Below are 25,422 nucleotides of genomic sequence, written 5' to 3'. Positions count from 1 at the left end.
ATCAGAGTAAGCATTAATAACCAAAATTCATCCAAAAGAAAAACAAAAAACAAAACATTTATTACATTTATTAAATTTTTAATAAATTGCAGAGTCCTGCTTCTTGAACAATCCTCCAGACAGAAAGTAAACAGACACACTTTAGAACAATATTGCAATTAAACGCACAGCCATCGATCATACCACTCAAGTCATTCTCAGGAATTCCAGTTTTTGTCATGCAGATTTGGAATTTGACTAAATTATACAACCATCCATTTCTAAGGTGCTTTACTTCTGTGATCCATCTCCAACAAAGATATTTGAAAGAAAGAGAAAAAAAAAAGCTAAATATTTTTTAAATATGCTCAAATTGAAGTTCATGAAATACTCTTGCTTTAGATTATCTGGTGTGAGAAGTAACAAACACTGGGAACAACCGACTCATTTGTGCTTGTGGACATCAGAAGCCTCAATCTAAATAATTTACATTGATTAATCATTTAGTTTTCAGCCAGTGTGATGTCTCTATGCTACTTTATAGGTGCTGCCAACAGGTCAGAATCTAAAAGAGTTGGTTTGACGCCACTAACAACAAAACAAAGCAATCATTTACTTTTGAGCAACTGGCCAAGTTTGCCTCTTCATGACTAACTTAGATCAGCTGATTAAATTTAACAGACAATTGAGTAAACAAGTCAAATCAGCTCTCTACAGAAAGACAAATCAAGCCTTAAGACATAAAATGGGGTTATTGTTTTTTTTTTAGTACCATTATGAAGTTAAATGGGCTCATTTAAAAAATTTATTCTACTTCATAAAGAAAACGCACACACACAAAAACACTTTCTGAAGCATTTAAATAGTGGCTGCTGTTTGGTAACAGTGAAACTCCAGTGGTCTTCTTCTGTTTGGAAGATTGGCGTAATCTCCAGCTACTCCGCATGTCAAAGTGTATTTGGATAAGACAGCAGACTCCCACTCTGCCCCCGATATGCTCACTGCTGTGATTGTAGAGAATAAAATGCTGCATATAGAGTGAAAATATAGCATCAGAAGCACTGATTGTATTTATGGCTAAATGTGAAACCCACCATGAAGCACTTAGCAGAACCTACTACTGTTGATAAGGTTAAAAAGCGACATGTAACTGTGGACCATTTACCATTTAAACCAGTAATGAGGACAAGCACATAGTTATGAAAGATGTCAGCTGGCGGGGTTGCATCAGAGGTTTACACAAAACATGCTGCAGGACAGGAAGCCGCTCTGCAGTCATCAGGCAGACGACTTCAGTGTAAGTACAATCTTTAGAGTCACAGAAGGCATTTAACAGTACTCCTGCAGAGTCAGTATGGCATATCGAGCAGTGTTTAGAGGACTACACAGTGTTTATGGAAGAAAGGGAGACAGGGAAAAGAAAAAAGAAAAATGACTTCCATTGCTTGTATTCATCTGGTAAGTGCGAACATTAACTTCTGTTCCAACGTTCATTTCCTTCTGATGCAGCGTGTACGGTAAGGCAGCAAATCCCTTCTAGGATTGCAGTAAAACATGCTTTTCTAATGTCACAATCTACCTCTGCTTCTCTTTATCAGTCTCTTTCCATTTATAGATCTCAGGCATTTCTCCCGTTTGCTCATGCACCTCAGTCTGCGTTTGCTCTGCACGTTGAAAATGACAAAAAAATTTTTTTTTTTTTTTTTTTAGAAGTATCGCCCTGTGAGGTGCTTTGATTACAAGCTTCCGATACCGAGTGCTGCCAAACTTCACACGTTTCTTCTTCAAAGATGTCCGATCAGTGAAGTCCACAAGAACGGGGAAAGTTTTTATTAGCCAACAAGAGGAGAAGCTTTTACTGCTCAGTGGGACACACGCTGCGATCCCTGCAGCAGAAGTAATGCACCACCACGCCGTTGGGATACCTGGCAAACGCACTGGTGGAGAAAACAAACAGGAGAATGTTTTATTGTTGACAGGGTTATCATCTCTGCATCACAGCAGAAAAACAAGATTCCAACTCAGTTTAAGAAGTAAAACTGTAATCTGTTTTTTTATGCATAGTGGAAAAGTCTTAGACTGTGTTACCTGTTTCCGATTTTCTTCTTACAAACTCTGCAGGTCTTTTCTTCTGTAATGACACATTTAACCTGCTGGTGGAAGATCCGTTCTTCCTGCACCTAAAACAGACAGGAAATCAGCTTCAATATGTCTCCATGAGACAGATTACAAGGATAAAAACCCTCTTGATCCTTATTCCAACTCAAATATTCATGAGTACTTTGAGATGGATGAGATGGAAACCTCCTGTCAACCTTTATTCATCCCAGATCCCTTGTTTTTTCTGCTGTGCATTGCAATATACTGAACACTGTTTCTACACCTTCACATTTCACTGTTTTAATCAAACACTTTCAGCTCCACTCCTCAAGAGCTTCAGCCCCCAAATGAGTCTCAAAATAACTTCAAAGAGCTCAGTGTTGACTCAAAGAAATTTAATAATCTAATTTTAAAATAAATAAATAACTTTCATAAACAAAATTTTCCTTGTGACATTTTCTAAACTTGCCTCAAATAAATTTAGTCATTTCTTGTTTCCAAATTCAAAGAGGAGAGTTAATGACTCTATTTTTATCTTTATTTTGATGTGAACATGGTTTTGCAGGACTCACCCTAAGGAACTCTGCCTGCAGCAGACTCTTCAGCACCTGGTTGCAACGTTTCCTCTGAGCCTTCTCCTCCAGAACGCTCTCCAGGAAGACCCGGATCTCTCGAATCTGAGTATTGGCTGGGAGGAGATTAATGGCCTAAGAAAAAACAAAAACAGCTTTTTAAATGCGGCTAATCTAACAATATTACATCACTTATTTCAAATATTTCCTGCAGCTCCATTATGAAAAGTAGTTCTGGGGATTGTGTGGGAAAAATATTGGCTGAAAAGTGTGTCTTTATGAGCTCAGCTCACTGAGCTCAAAGGGAACAAAGGTAAACCTAATAACAGTCGTTTCATTATAAAGTCATTCATTATTACAAAGTTAAATAATAATGTAAGGAAATCATGCTTTACTTGAGTTTGAATAATTTTATTAACTTCTCATCTCTAAAACTGGTTTTTAAATATACTCATGGCTTAGAAATGCAGGAGCCACAACAAAGAGAGCAACTCATGGAGACTTAAGAAGCATTTAGACATTATTTCTTTCTCTTTTAAAACAGGTTCCAAATCTAGAATATCTGAACAAGCAGAAATAAAAATACAAACAAACTTGAAAGCTTTTAGCTCTCAGGCAGAACAAGGGTTGTGTAATATGCATAAGTCGCAGACTTTATAATTAGATTTCCAAGTATGAAATGGACTGTGACACTTAGCCATTCCTGCCATCACAATCTTGTGTAAAAGCTAAATAAATTTTATAGAAAAACAAACTGTAAAAAGCTGTTTTACACTTATGTTTGAGACAGTAGTTGATTAAATATATTAAAATACAGAGAACTACTGTATGTTGTAACGAACTTCAGAGTTGGACTGATTTTTGTGGATTTTCTATTCAGGGTTTTTGGTGCAGGTCTGGTACTACTGGTACAGCTTTAACAGTCTGATACGATGCATTTTACAACAGACACAGAAATGACTACTGAGAAGTCCGACCTTCCATTCAGAGAACACTGAATGAAACTATTTAGTCCCAGTGGCAAGAGTCAAAGACTGTCTTTGCTTCTTTGTAATGCGGTACTGAAAGGATCAACATTCGTGTTGGTTATTTTACTGAAAAACAAAGCCAAGCAGATTTATGTGCCATTCAGAGAAATTTATGACTGGACAGGATTTCATGGATTGCAACATGAAAGTTTAACAACCCAAATGGCGCTAAGTTGCTTTTACATGTAAGTAGTTTTATTCAGTAAACTTTTGTTTTCAATTTTATTCAAAGGAAAAAGACGAGAGGGATGTCATCAGACATGTTCACAATGTAATGTGGACGAGTCTTGAGGAGGATCAGCACCCCGATGGAAACTTTTATTCATATAGGAGGCAGCATGATTACCCCGTGCAGTACAATCCTTCCTCATCCTTTTTAAATCTCCTCTCTTTTGTCCCCTTCTTAAATTTTTCCACAGTGAGCTGTTGGAAGGTTTGTGAGGATCTTTACAGGAAGGAGCATCTAAGTGCATGAATTGAATCTGATTTTCTTAAAACTAGAGCAGAACTTTTGACTCCATCTTATGGCAGTACAAGCAACTGCAGTGAAAGACGTACAGAAAAACCATGATTGCAAGACAACAAATTCTCCATTATCTGTAGAATAAATGTAGCAGCAACATAAGAGTTCTCCAAATATCTGACAGTAAGGCACATCCATGTCTTCCAGTTCCTTTAACCTACACGCCTCTCTAAGACCTCTGCAAAGAGGAAATGCCTCAAGTGTGACATCTGTTTGTACTGATCATTCTCCATTTTATTCTATTTTTAAAAAGAAAGTTTTCAATCTGTAATCCTTTTGGATGAGGATGTTTTTTGCATAATCACAAAGCTTCCCTTGTTTTTTTAATGTTTTTTTTTTTTTTTAAATCACAGGGTCAACCATCCTCCAAGGGCAGCCAAATGTGTCTCCATGGCAACAGCTGCTTTCCTCCTCACCTTCCACATGGAATGTTGATGTAGATGTAATATATTAAAATTTGTTATGCTATTCAAGATAAAAAAAAACATCCACTGACTGCTGAAACCGTTATGAGCACCATTCATATGCAGCAGCAAGTTTTCATAGCTTAAAATATTTTAACATTTATATGTAAAAGTTCCACACTCCAGCCTTAACACAGTAAATGTCAAATGCTATATAAGGAAAGAGAAACATCTTTTATAAATTCCACCAGAAAAGATTTATTCATAGCACCCCTGAGAGAGAAACAGACTCTTGCAGCTCAATTATCATTTACCTTGGTGGTGTTCAGCTTGCTGTGGTGCAGCTCCAGGACCTGCAGGGCAGCCTGGAGGTTGGCCTGAGGTTCAGAAAGCTCCATCTTGATGGGCCCCAGGCAGTGGACGTCAGGAGGTGACAGGTACATTCGCAGCAGAGAAAGATAAACCTAAAGGGCAAAAGTCATAGCTGTCAATCATGCCCTTGGTTCAAATCTTTATCGCAATACGCTTTTTTTTTACAGAACAATGACGGATTAACCACGAAGACACTGTCAGGAACTTCACCTCATATTCCAACAGTCAGAAGCAAGATCCTTTACAAGATAAATTATTTAAAGTGTTTCATGAAAAGAAAAAAAAAAAAAGACAAAAAAAAATATATTCATGAAACTAAATTCAATTCCAAGAAAATTAAACAAAGTTATATAAATTCAGACTACTTACATCTTTATTTCCTTCAACTAAACTGTTGTAATGTCGGTGACAGTATCTGCAAACAGAGCAAACACAAAGCATCTGCTAAGTAAATGATGACTAATATCACCAACATGCTCATCACACTGTAGGCAATTATGATGGTTGAATGAAGTCATCTATTACTAATACTTGACACAAAAATATTAAATATGATTTTAGGCATCAAAATCAAAAGCTTAAACACCTTTAAAGTAAACATTGTTCTGTCTCAGTCTAATTAGTTTGGATGTGGTTGGTGTCAAGTACAGTTCAGACAGGATTTGGAGTTGTCTGTTGATCACTCACTCTTCAGCCATGCGGGTGTCTTTCAGGATGTGCACATAGATGAAAAGCGCCTGCTCGTGTTTTCCCATTCGGCCCAGAAGCAGAGCCCGTTCCTCCAGCAAACCTTAAAGATGGAAAACAAGGTCAAAGTTGTAAGCTACATCCTGCAAGCTGAATATGTACATCTCCAGGGGTGAAAGCCAAAAAACACATGGATATGCGCTTGGTAAGAACATTTCTCTATGTTTGTAAGTTGTTTAAAAAAGAAATGATTTTTTTCGGTACATAGGAAAGATAAAACAGTGGTTTGTGTCTTCTGTGCTCTACCTAAAAATCCCTCTCTAACATTTCCAGCTGTGACTGAGCATCTACAGCACAGACGCTCCCACTGTGAAGCGCATGTTTGAAGAAACTCAGACTGAACTGTGTGCACATTCCTAGGAAAACCTCCAGTGTTTGTGTGAAAACAGCTGACACAAAGAATCATTTCCTACCATCAAAGGGGAAGTTACTGATGAGTCTGGCAGGTTCATAGCTGGTAGAAATATCCAGAAAAGACAGCAGCTTATTCCTGAACTCTCCCAGTTCACCTTTCTCCAGCCCTGCCGGAACAGCAGGAACCCCTATGGTAACAAAAAAAAAAAAGTTTTATTATCCATGACCAGACATTTAAGTCCTCCTCCTTGAAAGTGAACATTAGCTGTACTTATTTTTTGTTGTTTTTTTTTTGTATTAAAACAAATTAAAACTTGAGCAGCTGTAGATCAAACATAATTTAAACCATTTTCAAAGAATTTTTTGATAATTTAGAATATCCTGAAGCAAACAGCAACCCTCATCGGTTTTAGCAGTTTTTAAATTTTTCTCTGAATAATTACATTTACATTAAGAGTACATGATGTAATATTATAAGATGCTGATAACTTGGATAAAGTAAAAGCATATTTAATCTCAATGTTAAGAATCACAATAATCTCACAGAAAATAATGATCACTTCATGGAATACAATATTTGTAGAGGTATTTGAATCATTTGGACATTTTGTTTACATGGAACCAGCATGTTGGTTTCCATAGAAAATGTCACCTTAATCAAAAATGGGAAGGATTGACATTTTAACCAGCAAGGGCTTTGCAGAGTGGGTGAAAGGTGATTAATTAAGGTAGAAATAAAAACAATCTTGGCTGTATTTTGGAAAGCAAGGTGTTTATGTGCTCATATAAGGAGAGGGAACTGTCAAACCAGACACCCTGGTACATGTAGGTGTTAATGAACCCTACAGAGAGAGAATTTTGTGAGAGCATTTGATCTGTGGGAAATTTCTACAGAAAAATCATTAATTTAGTTTTACTTGTGTTTAAGTAAAGGTGAAGGTTTGTGAAAGCCAACTGCAAGCTGTTGAAACTGTATTGTAGGGAAGTCAGGGCAGTGTTCAGGGATGAACTGAAAGTGTACAAAATTGCATCATCTGCATACAGATAAATGTAAGAATTACTTGCAACATGTGCAATATCATTAATGTTCATTCATTCATTATCTGTACCGCTTTGCCCATTGCTGGTCACGGGGAAGCTGGAGCCTATTCCAGCATTTATCAGGTGAGAGGCAGGGTACACCCTGGACAGGTCACCAGTCCATCGCAGGGCCAACACAGAAAGACAAACAGCCATTCACACACACACTCACTCCTCAGGAGAATTTAGAGTGACCAATTAACCTAATATGCATGTCTTTGGGAAGAAGCCGGAAAACCCGGAGAGAACCCACGCATACACGGGGAGAACAGTAACCTTGATTTTACTAGCACCATTTCATTAATGAAACATGTCTGAGAAATGCCACAGAGCAGATGATTTAGTTAAAAATAAAAGAAAAAAAAAGAAAGTAAGGCTATATGTTGATAGTTACATTAACTCTGGCTTAATGAAAGAACAGGAGAGGACTCATGCATTTCAGTCATGGCTTGAATGACTTCTTGGTAGCTGCATGAAGAGGGTCCTCAAGAAAAACAGGTTGGGAACCACCGGTCTAGACCATCAGTGTGCATGAACCAAAGTGCTCTATCATTCAGTGATAATAGCCACATTACATTATTTGGTGATAAATTGGGGGGGGGAAAAAAAGAATAAAAAAGAATAAAAAAAAAAAAAATTAAAAAAAAAGTTATGTTGGGATTAATGTAATTAAAAAAAAAAAAAAAAAAAAAAAAAGGCAGGTGGGGGGGTGGGGTTACTTTGATAATAAAGCTCCAGGGTCTCCTCACACAGAATCCTTGTTTTTTGATCAAACTTGATGGAAGGTCATGATTCATTGTTAAAATACCAACATTTAATTTACTTGTCATCTTAAAATGATAAAAAAAATCTAACTTTCAGCGCCCAGGTACAGAGTGCAGTTTTCTCCTGCTCATACCTTCTGGCAGTGAGTTGAGGTACTGTTTCATGAGGCCTTGCACCCTGCCCAGGTAGAGCTGAATAAGCACATTGTGAAACTCTGGGCCCTTTTCATCCCACACATAAATAATGTGCTCCAAATATGGGATGGCGAGCTCCTCAAAGCCTTCCTTCAGGAACTGCAGCACTTTGTCTCTGGGCAAAGTCTCCACCTCGGTCAAGTCTTCAGTGAAGATCTGGAAAGGTGAAGTTTTTCGTTAGTTTTATACTAAAAGGGAGAATAAAACAATTCATTTTCTGATCCTAGCGCTTGTTGTCATTGTGTTATCCGGAGGATCGATTCATAAAATTAACTGAAAAACATTTTTAAGCAATGCATGTAGGCATGCATGCACAGGGGATAAAAGAAAAACTCCCCAGGAGGATATTTTTGTCTAAATGTCAGTGCCCACCTTCAGGCCATCTTCAGGACAAATCTTCAGGACCCAGGGGGAAAACTCAAAGATAATGCCCAGATTCTCCACTCCTGTGTGGGTTAGAGTGTCAGACAGGTAACTTTGCCATACAAAGCCAGTTGAGGATAACCAGTAATGCAGAAAACAAGATGAAGTCTATCATTAAATATAAAATTCTCAAGGTCTCAAATGGAGCACCTAAATATCAATAAGAGATTACAGCTAAAGCTGTGGGTCATTAATATTTGATAAAATATGAAGAATCTGACTTTATTTACTAGAAGTAGTAAACAAAAGAAAATGCTGTCAGTAATAAAAACTTTAGATGTGTTCAGGGGAAGAACAACTAAACGTACTTACTCCAAAATTAATTTCATAATAGACGGGTTAATGTAGACAACAATCTTTTGAATGTTGTATATCAGAAGTGCATGTAGACGCGCCATATCAGATTACAGTAATCTGATTACTCCAGATATTTGATTTGATGGTCATGAAAACCATAGTTATGGGTCTTTAATATTTAAGAAAAATTGGTCTTGTTACATAAATATCTGTACATGAATCGATATCTGATCAAATGTAATCTAAATTAAATCAGGCTGCTGAGTGGTGATGCACAGCCCTACTCATTATACTGGCTGGTGAGAAATTGAGGATTCTGGTAAGACAGTCCTGAAGCAGCAGCCTCCAGAACTACAGATACCTCTTATTTATCACGGTGGACGCCTTTGTTCATAATCATCTCACCAATTCAGAAAAACAGAAAAAAAAGTTATTTTTCTGATTTGTTATTGTACAAAAATTTAAACACATAATATAAATTCATTAAAAAATGTAAACAAATGAACAAATCAAATTTATAAAGTAGCACAAAGTGCTCTACATAAAAGCACACAACAATTTTAAAACCACACACCTGATCATAATCTCTCTTTCACACAACACACATTCACCCCTGTGCAGGCATTAGCAGGACAAAAGGACAATGATCCCATTTACTGAGCAATTATTAAGTAATTAAATCACCATGTCAGAAACAATTTGACACTAATGCATTCAAGAAAAACACATTAATTACTTTAACTGCCAAGCTGCCACTAAGTTCAAGACAAACAAAGACTGCAGGCTACATTTTTCATCCAACATCAACAACCAATCAGAGCAAAGGTTTTCTCAGAGATTTTCCCTCAATTACCCCAACAAATTAAACATGTCATGCAGAAAAAAGTTCAACACGCCAAGTCAAAACCGGATGAAGTTGACTGTTGTTTCTTACCCAGTCGTTGTAGGTACTGCACTGTTCGCTCATGGCCCTTCAGCGGAGAGTTGGCCTTGGTGGATTGGTCCAGCAACACCTGCAAAGCTGCAACAGAGCAAATGTGGTGAAAGAAGGTGAGAAACAGGAGAGAAGGGCAAATATGAAATTAGTAGCATAATGGAAAATAGCAGGATGTCATGTTCTCTGGCTGCAATGCATTGCATGATTTCTCCAACAGAAACTGGATGAAGCATATGCTCTGTTAATTGGTGGCTGGTAACAGCTGGTTTGAATTGGCAGATGAAGAGAGAGGCAGACTTCAGCAGTGTGACACTGCAAGTACAAATCGCAGCAGGCCAATTAAATCCAGCCGCGCTCTCAGCGAGAGCCGCCCAGAATGTGCCGAAACCACAAACACCCAGACAGCTCTGATTTAGGGGGATGATGACTCAACCACGTGCAGGAAACCTCCTCTGGGGTAAACTGTGGTGCCTCACAGAGCTGAGGCATGAGCCCAAGAATACAGCTTTGTAAAAAGCACATAACTGGAGCCCATTAAAGTTCAACACAGCTCAACAATTCAGCTTACAGATACTCTTGTATTTGAATCGGGAGATAGTGAGACCACCAAGGAAGGCAAGCCAGATCTGGCATCATGTGATATATCCAATTTAAAGGTTAACTGGAACGAGATGTATGCATTTGACTAACATTTCTGCTACTTGAGGATTAAACTCCTCTTCCAAAAGACATGTTGATTACACTAATACTAAACATGCTGTGTAAGAGAATGGAAGTGATAAAACATACTTTGAAATGTACAAATAATTTATACTGAGTTTTCTGAGAAATGTACTTTAGTCAGACCAAGAAAAGCCTGAATAAAACAAACGTCTATAAAAGTTTTACTTAATCAAAAATATATTCACCATTCACCATTTCCTTAAAAGCATTTTTTTTTTTTTTTGTTTGACCACTTGCTAAAGTAAGTTTTTACCTACTACTTCTACTTCTTTCTGCAGGAAATCCATTGAAGTTTTGTAAAAAAAATTAAAATCAATCAAAAACTGGCCCATTTCAACCACTCCTCCACTGTAGTCTATGGTGACCCCCAAAAGAAAAATCTACCAGATTTCCGGGACGAGGCAACAGCTGAAGGAGGTACATCTATTCCCACGGCGTCAAATGATATGTTGGACACCAACAGATACATAATCAATAGGAATTCTGTTTGTTTTTGCAAAGACACTTCGTCCAGTAAAGAGTGACGTGATCAAAACAGTTTTTGTAATACAAATCATGACTGCAGCTCAAGATTTAATGATGCAAATAAAGGACACCAACCAATAAAGTATACTATATCTGGTATAAATGTAAAGAGGATAACTTATGGAGTCTTATAGTTATGATGAGATTGGTTTAATTCTCACCTTTCTGATGAAGGCCCTTCTTTTCATAGAGAATAATGAGCTCACTGTACTTGTGAGCCTTCTTCAGGACATATTCACTCTCCTCGATGTGGCAGTGGTTGTTTTCAAGGCGAAGCAGGGGGGAGACGAGCGCAACGTTGGTCTGAAGGAGAGGAAGATAAATCATAATACATAATACATTTAAAAACATCGGTCAAACGAGCCCTTAAAAGTTTAGACTGGATTTCATCCAAAACACACAGGCAAGTTATGCTCATTAGTCTCTGCATTCCCAGCACACACCCAGTCTGGGCTAGCACTCTTTAGTTATCCCCACAAAGAGATAAAGGTCTAGTGTTGGAGTTCCTCTGATTAACCCCTTGAACCCTAGGATTTTTGGCAGTGTAGTTTGCCTGAACAGACCTACCCAAAATACATCAACAATAACTTTTAATTTTCAGGTCAGTATACATAACCTTAGTCTCAATGGATAGGTAAGACCCTATGGAATATAAATCCAGTTTCAGAAACATTGTGAATGTTCATATGCCTGTGCAAATTGTGATAAACCATAGGTAAAAATAAAAAATTATCCTCGCCTAATTTTTTTTTTTTTTTTTACAGAGATGAAAACATCATGATAGAAATCATTCTGTGCATAAAGATATCACTGCATGCATTCAGCAACTCCTTGACTACAACTGTACAAAGTTTCATGAGAATAGAACAAATCTTATAGCTTTTATGCAGGGTTTAGTGTGGATAGTACCAGGCGGACTCTCCATTTGGCCACTTGGATACCCAAACTGTGCCAAATTGTACTGTGTCTGTATTTCCTCCAGAGCTTCTAACACGGTGTATTTGGTTTTTCGTAATTTCTTGGACATGTTTATGGCTTTTATCCTTCGTTCTAAATGGATAAAAAGTAAAAATGAAGCAAAGAAATGAACGCTGTTCGATATTCACTCTTTCTGACAACAAGACAACATAATGGCTGTGAATGGGAGCATATGACATCTTAGCGCATGATGCAGTTTCACGATTATGGATTACTGTGCTGTGCGTTTTGGTCGAAGAACAGTGTGGATAGACTGAAAATGACCACAAAAAGGTAAGGAAATAAAAAATATCGCTGTTTGTGAGAATAGCTTTGGGGTTTGCTGCTGTATTTGGTGATAAACGTGCGATCTGATAAGGCTGCTGTGATATGCGAAGGTTAGCTTTGTGTTTGTTTTGAGACTGACGTGAGGTGCTTGGCGAATATCTTTTTATGCTTGGTGTCATTTGAAAGTGCAGCTTTTCTAGACTCATTTGATACCCAATATGTTGGGGTGGAGTGAACGGATCACGCGTTGTGTTTAATTTTGTTTCGGGTGTTGCTCGTTATGGTGGCGCTGTTTTTTGTGGCATTCGCATTTTAAAGTTGTTATTAAACAAATTCTTTGTTGACTAAATGCACTTGGAGAGTTGATTTAGTGGCATTAGGTATTCTTCTTTGAGACACATTAAAAATAAAATATCCTTACATCACTAAAGTAACTTTTTACACACATGAACTTGTGTTTACACCTGTTGGACCCACCAGTGGGTCCGTCGGGCTTAAGGGGTTAAACAGCATCCATTAGGCCACCTTCCAAACAGAAACCTAGCAGCATTTTTTTGGATGTGCATACCAACACAAACTTTCATTTCAAATGAAGGAGATGAGGCAGAACAACTCTGGGATGCATGCAGAGCTCTGGTTTCTCTGCAGAGAAACCTACTTTGACTGTTATAATAATGGAACTTTCATCCATTAGTGTTGGCTAACACTGCTTTTATTAATAACTCTTTTCTTTAAGATCTGCTAATGAATTTCTTAATGCATGTCCCATGTGGCTGTATAACGATCAGTTAGCTGCCTTGTGTGACTACCAATTTATTTGAGTAATAAAAACTACTGACATGAATTTACTTTGCTCTAAGGGGAAAGTAAAAGCAAAAATTCATGACTTGATATAACTTAACCAAGATATATTAAGATTTGAAATTAGCATGCTGACAATAACTGATTGTTTATTAGATACGAGTGACCAAACTACAAAGAGCCATCTATTACTTTTATTGGAAAATATAAACAAATATTTTGCTGGCAAATGACAAATATGATTATTGTTGCCTTACGTGCAGGTAACACTTCAGCAGGGTGGTATCAATGATCTGTAGGAGTTTTTTACGGCTTTTGATAGTGGGTGTCCCCTCCATGAGCGGAGATGTTGTAGAAGGGTCAGAGTCATTCAGCTGTTTGACAAGGTGGCTGCGTTTCTGTAAGGACATTAGAGAAGGTTTAGCTTATTCTTAATCTGGTACCTAACTAGCTAGCTAACGTGTTAGGATACTATGCACAAACATACATGGGTCAGGTAATCAATAAGAGCGAGGTGAGCCCTTTCCAGTTCAGCCCCAGACAGAGTAGGCAGAGGGTTGGGGTAGTGCAGCTGTTTGCGGTAGTCTGATGGGAGTAAGTCTGGGTAGAGTCCGATCACATGTGTGGGGTCTGCCAACAAATCATTTTCTAATAAGACAACATTTCCAAAAGGTAACCTAAACAAAACTCAGGTTAGAACTCAGCTAAAAAGCGGATTCAACAGACACAAGATGTGACAATAACATGTGCTGGATAAATAGTTCCCAATTATGTAGAAAAGACATGAAAAGAAGAATGATGATGAAATAATGTTCATTAGCCTTCCAGAAATGGTTTGTCACAGAGGGACCAGGTCTAAAATTTTAACTCGTTAAATGCAAATATTTTCAAAATGTCTGAGCAGTATATATGTATTTATTAGTGATCAACAAAAGTCTGCAGGTTTAAATACTGCATTTTGTACAGATACAATTTGACCCATTTCTCTTACAAATTTGGCCTGAACATGCAGAATTTTTTTTTTAATCTTTGGCCAATCTTTAACCAGGAAAAGTCTTACTGAGATCACAGACCCCTTTTTCAAGGGTGTCCTAGCCAAGAAAAGCACCAGCACAACCCACAAATGATGTGAAGAATATGAAGATTCCACTGGAATGACCAGATTTCTCACCTGTGCCAAGTTTGGCAAACACCTGCATGGAGTCATCAAATCTTTTCTGGCAGAACAGATTGAAGGCATAAAGATTCTGAATGTGATGTATCTGCTGCTTTTTATCACCATCTGAATCATCCTTCATCTTCTGGCAAAAAATAGACACAAAAAAGAAAAATCATGCAACAGTGAAACATTGTGGTTTGTTCATCAGAATGCTGGACGCCTAGCAGATCCCATGAATGGCTCTTTTTCATTCTTGGAAATTCCTGTAGACAGATTGCTAGAAAGAGGGACTGTAATGCTAGAAGCTGAAAGCACTTTACTGTTTGATTACTGTCAAGATGGGGGATTTTGTATCCACAATGTTCCATCTTCTGAGCTAAAGCACAAACTGAATACTCCGGAATTTAATACCAAGCTTTACAAGTGAAGCGGGTGGTTCTGCTGCTCACCGCCAGCTGAAGTGCCAGCTCAAACTGCTTGTCCTGTAGAAGCTGCCGGATCTGGCTGGCTATGGAAACTGGCACCAGGCGCCACACAAAGTGGTTGCTGGCTACATACACAATATTTGGCCTGTGAAGGACGAGAGGAAAAGACAAGATAAAAGGAAAGGGCATGAAACAGAAATCTTTTTTTTTTTTAAAGCATGTACTTACATTATCAGTAACACTATCTTTAGAAAGAGTAACTTGAAATAAATGAGAGTAACAAATGATACATGATGCTCTATAAAAGAAGGCTAGCAGTCAATATTAAATATGTCTCTTAGAACAAGCTTTTCACATCATACAAAATTTAGTTGATCTATGGCATATTTTGTTTTTAATAACACATGTAGTGCAAAAATATCCAGGCTTTAGAATAAACTTAATTTAACAACTTGTTATTCCCTTGTTTTTAATATTTTCTGATGCAACTTCTTAATCATCTTTGAACTGAAATATTATAAAATATTTACAAAAGTGCATAAAATATCCAAGTAGAAATAAGGGACATAACAGGTTAAAACGGGTCTAATCTAAAGCCGGACTTTGCAGAGATAAGTGATTAATCAATATAGATCTTTTAAAGCTGCACTACAGAACTTTTGTATTTTTCTCAGTGATGCGCCCCCTATTGACAAATAATTCAGCATCCACCTACCGCAATGTCATGCAGTGTCCCTGATGAACAAAAAAAAAAAAATACTGGAGTTTTTCAGCCTTAGGACTCTGCTGGGAAGCAACGGCTCCAGAAATGCACAGATTAGATGTAACTGTGCGCCAATAAATGAGTCCAGAACGTGGCGTTTTAAGGTTGGAAAGTTACGTAGTGCGTCGTTAACAATTGCTGCCAATCTAGTCAATCAGTGATAGAACTAAGGCTGAAATTTTGTTAATTTATTTTACATAACACAAAATCCAATGCTATAATAGCATAAAATAAAAATTCTTAAGTTTGATAAGTATGTATTTAACACTGCTCTATTTATAATGCTCCATGAACTTTTACAGATATTTGCTCGTTTTACATAAAAAAAAAAAAAAAACCCTCTAATGATAGTCTAAATAATATGGCTGCCTACAAAAATTACAGGCTGTCAGTTATCCCATAATGGCATATAATTACATGTAATAGCATATAATTCCATATATAATCAGACAGATATTCTCACACGTAAAGCTAACGATTGCCTCACCCAGCTGAGGTGATGAATCGAGGCCTCTGCAGCTCCACACTCTGCACCAACAGCCTTGGCTCAAAGGTCCGAATCTCCACATACCGAGGAAGAACCGCGATGATGTAGGGAGGCTGGTGCTCTGAGAACATTTAGAGAGAAAAAAAAGCATTACACTGGCGTTCAAAAGAAAGATGTGAAATTTTTGTTTTCTAGTTTTACGTATTTAAATCTGGGACAAATGATGACTACTGGAAAAAGGGCATTTATTTTGGTTGAGCAATAAGAAAATTATGTTAGATCTAATAACTTATTAAAATCAGTTAACTAACTGATCTGGAAACAAGTAGTTAATGAGATAACATCAGGTTCAGTTCTGGATTTTCAGCACCACGATAGCGATTTCACTTCTGCTTTAGAGCCAGTTTCATTTAGAGAGATCAAAACACAGCCTCCTGACAAATACATGGAGGAGAGAAAATAAACTTTGCTTCAATATGCATCAACTAGTTTTAATCAATTTCATGTTTGTTTTTACTTGATGTAAAGGAATTTAAACTAGCCAGTGGTGCATCTAAAAGAATATGACCCAAAAGTTCACACATGCTGCAGTAACTCACTGGCAATACATTCATTTTACAAAATACATAGACTTACTGGTGCTTTAATAATGTGGCAGTGATATTGATCAGTCTGCTTTTTCCTTTTTTTTTTTTTCATCCTTCCTTCCTGCTTTGGCTGCAGCAGTTGCATAACTTTTCAGCCTGCTATATGATTGTGACTGGTTATCTGATTTCATAAATACATACATACTTAGACTCAGAAACCTGGGTTGACAATCGGTATTGAAGCTCAGCTTAGCAAGATCTCTGTGGTTACGATAATTTAAGCCATTCACCCCAAAGATACCCTGGATATGTTGAAACTGCATCTTGGAAGAGGCTCCAGCTGTCATCCTTTTTTGCTGCATGCCAAAGATACTATATTGACTACATCTGGATAAGGAAATTGCAAATTGTATGAAACCACAGCTTGGAGGCTTCATTTCCTCCTCATATTGTTCTCTTCTGCATTCAAATGAGAGCAGAAACAGAGAGGCTCTAAAACACATATGTCAAACTGGTCCAGCAAAGGGCCGTGTGGCTGCAGGTTTTTGTTCCAACCAAGCAGCAGCACACCAGATTTGACTGATTCAATCAACTGATCTCAGTCTTCAGACAGCTGATTGGTCAAACTGTGTGCTCTTGGCTGGCTGGAACAAAAACCTGCAGCCACACGGCCCTTTGCTGGACCAGTTTGACATGCCTGCTCTAAAACAATAGAAAAAATCATCAGAATCACTACTGCTACACAGTTTTTGTAAACCAGACCTATGGTTATGTAATAAAAAAAAAGATTTGACGTGACTTTCATCCTGTGACATGTGGTAAACAGCTCAGCATCTCAACATCACAGCTCAGACAGAAAGGAAAGGAAGACTTTAGGCACGGGAAGAAAGGATCAAGAGAAAAAACAGCAGCTGGATGACAACTGACAGAACAATTGCTGTATTTAGGCCAAATGTTTCATCAAGTGTTTGGTAATATGTGGCTTCTGTTATGTGAGGAAAACACAAAGTGGAAAGATGAGAGAACAAACTGTACCATAGCTGACAAGAACAAAGCCCATGTATATGAAATTTAATAATAGTGTATTATTATTAACAAGATGGCTAAAATATTTGTCCAACAGTTTACCAGCTAGGAAAGAGATTATTCTGATATCATGCTTGTCCTGGAATCAGGCTTGATAGTTAAGACTATAATTAATGTATTGTTTTAGAAATGCAAAAACAAAACATGACCAAGACACACTCAGTTTTAACTGTAACAGCTGTGGGCTTCACAGCAACTAGTCCTTCTAACTGATGTGTTGGACTGAGAAAACATGTTTCCTCTTGTAGTGTTTATGTGTTTGGTCTGAGGTGTTTTCTCTTGCCAACACAAAGCAGTCATGGTAACAGACAGACTTGTTAATGTCAAATAAAATTTAAATACTATAACTCACAGGCCACTTTATCAGGTCCCTAATACTAGAACTGGGTTGGACCTGCTTTTCCCTTCAGAACTGTCTTAATTCTTGGTGTCATAGATTCAAAAAGGTGTTGGAAACCTTCCTCAGAGGTTTTGCTCCATACTGACATGACAGCATAGCACAGCTGATGCAGATTTGTCGGATGCACATCCATGATGAGAATCTCCCGTTCCACCACATCCCAAAGCTGCTCTATTGGATTGAGATCTGGTGACTGCGGAGGCCGTTGGAGTACATTGAACTCATTGTCAGGTGGAAATGATCTGAGCTTTGTGACATGGTGCATTATCCTACTGGAAGTAGCATCAGAAGATGCTACTCTGTGGTCATAAAGGGATGGACATGGTCAGCTGCAATACTCAGGAAGGCCGTGGTGGTTAAACCAGGTCACAATGGTACTAAGGGACCTTAAGTGTGCAAAGAAACTATCCCCCACACCATTACACCAGCAGCAGCCTGAAGAATTGGTACAAGGCAGGATGGATCCACGCTTTCATGATGTTTCCACAAAATTCTGACCCTATCGCCTGAATGCTGCAGCTGAAATGGAGTGGTATCCGGTGTGGTCGCCTGTTGCTGTAGCCCATCTGCTTCAAAGTTGGACATGTTGTGTGTTTAGAGACGATATTCTGCAAACCTTGGTAGGAAGCAGTGGTTATCTGAGTTACTGTTGCCTTTACATCATCTCATTTTCCGACAAGACATTTTTGGCCAAACTGCCGCTCGATGGATATTTTCTCTTTTTAGGACCATTCCTTGTAAACCTTTGTCCACCGTTGTCTGTGAAAATTTGTTTGAACTTCAGCAAGCCATCTTGACCATGTCTACAACATGCCTAAATTCATTGAATTGCTGCCATGTGATTGTTAACAAATAGCTAATCAGCCAATCTACTGAATATGCTTTCTCTTCTTCCCTTGAGATGTGACTAAAAAGATATTTTCTTTTTTTCTTAAAATTTTCACTGTCTACACACAGTACAGAATAAAACCCAACGACATATAATGCATTGAGCTGAGATTCTGGCTCTTGGTGACTGTGCCCATAGAATTCACTATCACATCCCATTAAAATAAGATACAAGTTAGTACAGGCAAAGTCATCAATGGTCATAAAAAGAATTAAACAGCTAACTGGGTTTTGCATGAAGGCTTTTTTATTTACTGAAAATCACAGAAGTCTTCATGCTAGGGCTGCAACAATTAGTCAACGTTGCCGACAACAGTCGACAATAAAAATAGTTGACAACAAATTTAGCTGTCGACTATTGTCGGCAAAATAAAAAAAACAAAACTACAGAGTGAGAAATCGTCTTCTAATCCTATCTCTGCTGAGAGTTGCACGATGCACATGCGCAAAGAGGGGGAAAAAAAACTACGGCGTGAGACATCATCGTCTTTTTTTTTATTTTTTTTTTTATAAGAGTTGCAGTCCGCCAGGGGAAAAATATGGCAGCTGACTAGGGAACAAAACGATGGCAGAGGACGACAAAAGTCTGATGTAACTTCACGTTAAACTTATAAAATAAATTAAATACATGTGAGATTTGTAAAGCGGACCTTGAGTACCACAGAAGTACGTCTGCAACGCTTGAACACTTAAATAGGAGGCACATCGGACTTACATAACCTCATGCAAGATTTCAAAGCTGAAAGTGAAATAAGAGTCATTTATAATAATCATGAGATGCATAATCCGATTGGTCGACTAGTCGTTTTAATAGTCGGTGACTAATCGACCATCAGAATAGTCATTAGTTGCAGCCCTACTTCATGCCATTAGCGATTAGACATTTATTCTTACCCATGGCTATAGGGATATCTGTCCAGTTCAGGGCACACTTCTGGGTGCAAACTCCCTCTTCATTAAGTACCACAGTTAGGTCATCCTGCCCAACAGCCACCTTCCCATCAGCCAGTGGGGCAACCAGAGGCTCTAGCTGTTTCCCAGTAGGGAAGAGCTCCTTTATGGAGCCACGGCCATCCATCTAAATGACAGGTAAAACAGTATAAGTGAGTCAAGGGATTAGGAAGGAGTTATTAAATTCATTACTGTATAAAGACTATGTGTAAGATAACGAATAAAGTGCTTTACAAAGTCATGTAGTGCAAATTTACAAACAATGACGTTCCTACTTAAAAAATGTGTTTTCTGAAGTAGCATAAAAACGTCATTTTTAAGTCACAGTTCACCCAAACATGAAACACTTGCTCCTCTAAGACTTGAGTTATCAACATGACTTTCAACTAATAAAACTTGACTTACACAGCATGTTTAGCTGGTTTTTAAAAAAATATTTGTTTAGAAAAAACTGAGATTAAATTTAGATAAACAGTGGAGATGTGAGATATGCTTGAAGAGGTTTCTATTAATAATTAACACATCTCTGTTATCATCTTGAATGTTTTAAATCCAACAGACTGCAAAATTTTTCATAAAATCCTCCTGTAAATCTACCAGAGTTTATATTACATTATACAAAGATCATGAGTGGAGAATCACTTAAAAGTATACAAAAGATAAAAATAATGGAAGATCTGTGCAGTCCTTTCCTGTAAAACATACCCGGATGAGGTAATAGTCTCGTTTGAAACCAACACATATGGAGTTTTCACACCAAGCCATGGACTTTGGAATATCTGGTGCACCAAAGTCACCCTGCCAGAAAAAAAAGGAAAAGGGAAATAAAATTACATACTGAGATGACCAAACATATTCCTAACATATTAGGGAGTTGGAAAATAAAACTGGAGTCACACTGCAGTGAGTCACATCTCCATTATAATTTTATACAACCTGCAGCTCATGAAACTCTCTGTCCTTCCAGTAATACAGCTGGAGCTTCTTTTTCACTGCCACACACATTCTGAGTCTTTCTTCTCCTGAGCTGGTTTGCTGGAGAGAGAAAAAAAAGATAAAATATACAATTCATGACTAAAACCAGGGAAAATATGAGTGCCACCCAGCACTATGGAAACCAAAGACATCATTACAGTTATGACATTTTTTTTCTCCACTGAATACAATAACTGAATCTTAGGAGGGTTTTTACATGTTTAGTCAGTTTAATTTAAATATGTATACATAAAATATTTCTGTTTAGTTTTATGTAAACTGTTTTCTTGTCTCTGAGGCAAACGTTGGTTCCTATCATTTAAGTTCTGTGAACAAATCTGACAAATGTTTAAACAAAATATCCATGTTGTACGATAGCTTTTATAAATTTGCCAAGAAGACTTTGAGAAATGCTGAAGTAGGGCTCGGTGGGAAGCAGATTTATCTCAGATCTGAAGATCGTTGCCAGTCATTATACTATCTGAACAACACAAAAGAAATGTAGGGTTTTAGCCTCTTAGGGCTCTATGGAGCAGTTAGTATCAATACCAAGTGTAATAAACTAAACATACAAATTTAGAAACAAACAAACCAACAAGAAATTTTACATTTGGAAACTTACAAAAGGAAAGCAATATGTACATAGTTTTGAATTGAATTACAATACTGTTTGTAAAAAAAAAAAACAAAAAAAAAAAACTTCCTGCCTGGCATATAAGACAAGAGGTTTCTAGCCTGTGGATTTGCTTTCAGTCTTACTGGTCCTGAATCAGCCCAAAGACTTGTCATTGCAATGATTATGATTATTATAAAATTCTTTTTTGATATAATGAGCTTTGGGGAAAAAAAAATATATATACATATATAAATAATCAAATTTAAAAAAAAAAATCTCACATGTGGAAAAGATTTTAGGTGCTGCATGAGATTTTTCCCTTTAACACTGCAAGTAACCATTAGGAAAACTGGCTGACTGGCAGAACTAAAACTAGCTGTCTCGTTGGATCCTATTTGGTCATAGTGAGCTGCAGGCACACAAAGGTTGTAGCTGACCTGCAGATCGCATGCAAAGAGTGTGGCTCCCTTGGCTTTGGAGACCACAGTGATCTGCTGGAAAGTCAGGAGGTCATGGACGTGGATGTTGTTCTCTGCAGGAAAGAAACAAAGAAATTTCTGCTTAGTTGATAATTAAGATAAATATTGTGTGTGTAAAAATGTATATTTTTATTTCACTTTCTAGCCTTTTATAACTTAATATCACAAAAGGAATGCACACATTTATTCCCAAAAAACTACTTTTTACACTTACATGACATTTCACATGCACAAAAATGTACTGATAGCAAAAACTTACCCAGTAGACTGACTAGAATTTTGTACTGTGAGACAACGTAAAGCTGGAGAAGGAGTAAGAAATTCAATTAAACTAGGTTTAGACCAGGGAAACTGAATATCAGTCTGAGAGTTGAGTCATTGGTACTGTTTAGATCAATTTCAGCAAGGAGTGTTGCTCTTAAGCAACTAATATTCAGGTTTAAAATGAATTATACAACAATTGCATGGAATTACTGTGTACCAAAACAGAAAGTAAGAAATCTAAAAGGTATTTGTGTTGTGACTTCCTCTACAGACTCAACATGCATATATTGCATAACATCTCTAGGTTTACTACCTGCTGAATCTTTTTTGAAAAGTTCTTATTTGATTTTTCCAAAGTCACTTCAAACAGATTAGTGCCTGAAAAGACAAGAAACAATTTCATTTTTATGGAAATTACTAAAAAAAAAAAAAAATCCATCTGAAGCCTGCAGCAGTAAGCTGGGGAGGACTGAGCAATTCCTACCTGCATCCTTTTTTATTCGGTAGAGCAGGAGATGCCCTGGTTTTGTTCCAACAAGCAACCAATCCTCTGTAGAAACACAAAGTTCAAAGGATGCTAGACATGTTTAGATAACAAACACAAATATTTTTTAGCTAGAACATGAGCTGTGACTTGTTTTAGACAAGACTATCGATGTCAACAGTGACACAACTCATCACAACTTGACCCCTGATACTGCGGGTCAACAACCCCCCTCAAGGGATCACTGTAATTCCAAAGAATAAATAGCTGCTGTACATTAAAACGACTCACCCCAGGCCGCAAGACAATCGATCTGAAGAGGAAGCTTTTCTAAAATAGGCACCGACTCGTACGCGTCGTGCATCTTGAGACAATCTCGCTGATTCAATTACCCACCGCTCTGCTGGACCAGTCCCACACAGAGTTGACGCCTGTCAGGAAGCAGCTGACTGAGTGGGCGCTGACGAGTTTGTCAGAGCTGTACACCTTTATATGTCGCCATTCACCCACAGATTACTTCATAACGTTTTTAAGACATGGAAAAAAGAAGAAAAGAAAAAATAAAGAAATAAAGTGTGTTCTGGTAAACGTTGGTGTCACCCTCTACTTTAATTCCAAACAACTGGGTTTGTTTGCCAGCTATGTCTACGACCAAAACAACAGCTGATCGTTAGCGTGCTAGCTACGAAGTTAGCAACCAAGAGCTAGTACTCCCAAACATTATTTCCCCTCGTGCTGCGTCGACTGAAAACCGCGCAAACGCGGCTTACTGTGTCGATAAAGTGAAACAAAAATGTAGTTAACTCACTAACGCCTGAAAATAGACAGCCCAATAAAAGCAGCGCTTAGTTTCGTCGGGTAGGATAGCTTCTCGCTACTTCCTCTGTACTGTTGACCACGGCTGCGCGAGACAGTGGGCTTTGACAGCACGTGACTGAAACCTGTGCACTCACGAGGAACGAATTAAAGGTGCAGTGGCTTATTTAGTAAACAGCGCTGTAGCTATCACGAGATTTTACTCATGCGCCTGAAATCTAATTTATTTATTTATTTATTTCTGTTAATTTTATTTGACACAAACATAAAATATTCGTTTATTTTAGTTTATTTATGAAATCATATAAAACACAGAAACGCCACAGATACTGAAAATATAATTGTTGCAAGATTAGGACCAGTCTTCCAGGTATTTTTGGTCATTTTACTCAATTTATTTTTAATTAATTAACCATTCTGTTGTTCAATAGGTTCTTAAAACGCCAAGGGTTCTCTTAGATGCACAAGTTAGTCAAAATTTCTGCTCTGAACTACCTTTTTTTCACAAAGCATAAAAATATAGAAAAAACACAGACATGTTCATAAAATACGACATTTTAATCATTGTTTCATATAAATTTTATTTGCAGAACATATGCTAAAAGCAATACATCATCTTTAACCTTCACAATACAATGAAACTGTAATCCAGAAGAAACTACACTGTTAAAAAAAAAAAAGGGGGGGGGGGGGGGGCACATAATCATTGGTATGTAACTCAGTTACAAGTCAATCCCACTTCTGGGATATCCATCTGTCCAGTCAGGAACACTGATTGTAAATCAATTTCACCTGCTATTGTACAAATGGAACAGACATCTTGTGCTTGTGGAAATGAGAGGTAATGAGCAAGACAACCCCTATACAGGAATGGTGCTACAGGTGGTGGTTACAGACTATTTCCCTGTCTTCATCCTTTCTCGCTGATTTTTGGTCATGTTTGTATTTTGGCAGTGCCCCCACCACTAGAGATAATATGAGGCAGGCCTGCAATGCACAGAAGTTGTTCAGGTAGTGCAGCTCATCCAGGATGGAACATAAATGTGTGCTGTAGCAAGAAGGTTTGCTGTGTCTCCCAGCACAGTGTTGAGAGCATGGAGATACCAGGAGATAGGCCAGTTTACCAGATGCATGGAGGGAACTGTAGGACAAAAACCCAGCAGTAGTACCATTATCTGCTCCTTTGTACAAGGAGGAACAGGAGCACTGCCAGAGCCCTACAAAATTACCTCTAGCAGGCCAGTAATGTACATGTTTCTGCTCAAACTGTCAGACTCCATGAGGGTAGTGTGACGGTCCCGTGTCCACAAGTGGAGCCTATGCTCACAGCCCAACAGCTCGATTGGCATTTGCCAGAGAACACCAGGATTGACCACTGACCATTGGCCTGCTCTTCACAGACTAGAGCAGGTTCACATTGAGCACACATGATAGACGTGATCTCTGGAGACACTGAGGAGAACATTCTGCTGCCAAGCCTCCAGCATAACCAGTGGGTCAGTCTGGGGAAGCATATCCTTCAAGAGCCATACTGATCTCCATGTGCTAGCCAGAGGCAACTCTGGGACATCATCTTCTCATTCCATCCACCATCGCCACATCACACCACAGACTGTCCAGGGGTTGACTGATACTCTGATCCAGGTCTGGGAAGAAATCTCTCAGGGGAACATCCATCGTCTCATCAGGAGAATGCCCAGACATTGTAGGGAGTGCACACAGGCACGTTAAAGCCACACACACTACTGAACCACACTTTGAACAGTCTTGAGGAATTTCTACAGAAGTTGGGTCAGCATGTGATGTGATCTTTCTACTTTTATTTGGATTATGATTCTGAATCCAGACCTTCATGGGTTAATGGTGTTGATTTCCATCAATCTTATAATTTTTTCCTCAACACATTTCTCTGTGAGTGGTTCCCAACCTGGGGTCTGGGACCCCCAAAGGGGTCGCCCAAGGCTTTGAACATT

The 25,422-nt window shown here is 38.1% G+C and overlaps 1 protein-coding gene across 3 annotated transcripts; it reads right to left on the bottom strand.

Moving 5' to 3' along the window:
* Positions 1–1,650: 1,650 nt before the first annotated feature.
* On the bottom strand, positions 1,651–23,551 carry vps39 (VPS39 subunit of HOPS complex). 3 transcript variants are annotated; one of them, XM_041971797.1, is made up of 25 exons: positions 23,442–23,546; positions 22,925–23,149; positions 22,634–22,699; positions 22,463–22,527; positions 22,145–22,187; positions 21,844–21,938; positions 20,752–20,850; positions 20,521–20,613; positions 19,759–19,942; positions 15,904–16,024; positions 14,678–14,798; positions 14,241–14,370; positions 13,557–13,699; positions 13,327–13,467; positions 11,185–11,326; positions 9,773–9,859; positions 8,491–8,564; positions 8,058–8,274; positions 6,139–6,267; positions 5,666–5,768; positions 5,348–5,393; positions 4,921–5,070; positions 2,652–2,786; positions 2,068–2,159; positions 1,651–1,916 (listed from the first exon to the last, which is right to left on the bottom strand). In XM_041971797.1, the coding sequence occupies exons 2-25, from the start codon at positions 22,995–22,997 to the stop codon at positions 1,835–1,837; spliced, it is 2,631 nt and encodes an 876-aa protein (XP_041827731.1). In that variant the 5' UTR covers positions 22,998–23,149; positions 23,442–23,546; the 3' UTR covers positions 1,651–1,834. The 3 variants fall into 3 exon arrangements, with proteins under 3 accessions (XP_041827731.1, XP_041827730.1, XP_041827732.1); XM_041971796.1 differs by having other exon boundaries at positions 22,925–23,551; XM_041971798.1 differs by having other exon boundaries at positions 14,241–14,367; positions 22,925–23,551.
* Between the last annotated feature and the right edge of the window lie 1,871 nt (positions 23,552–25,422).

Source organism: Melanotaenia boesemani, chromosome 20 (assembly GCF_017639745.1).
Source record: "Melanotaenia boesemani isolate fMelBoe1 chromosome 20, fMelBoe1.pri, whole genome shotgun sequence".
Classification (NCBI taxonomy): Eukaryota; Metazoa; Chordata; class Actinopteri; order Atheriniformes; family Melanotaeniidae; genus Melanotaenia; species Melanotaenia boesemani.
The sequence above is the reverse complement of the archived record's forward strand: the minus strand, read 5'-3'. Positions and strand labels throughout refer to the sequence as shown.

Bases quoted from the DNA above. Each gene is read 5' to 3' on its own strand.
- vps39 (XM_041971796.1), bottom strand. From the start codon at position 22,997: ATGCACGACGCGTACGAGTCGGTGCCTATTTTAGAAAAGCTTCCTCTT. The intron at 19,943-20,520 runs GTATGTTTTACA...CCTGTCATTTAG, and splicing joins GAGACTATTACCTCATCCGG to ATGGATGGCCGTGGCTCCAT. The intron at 1,917-2,067 runs GTAACACAGTCT...TTTCTCCACCAG, and splicing joins AAGAAGAAAATCGGAAACAG to TGCGTTTGCCAGGTATCCCA.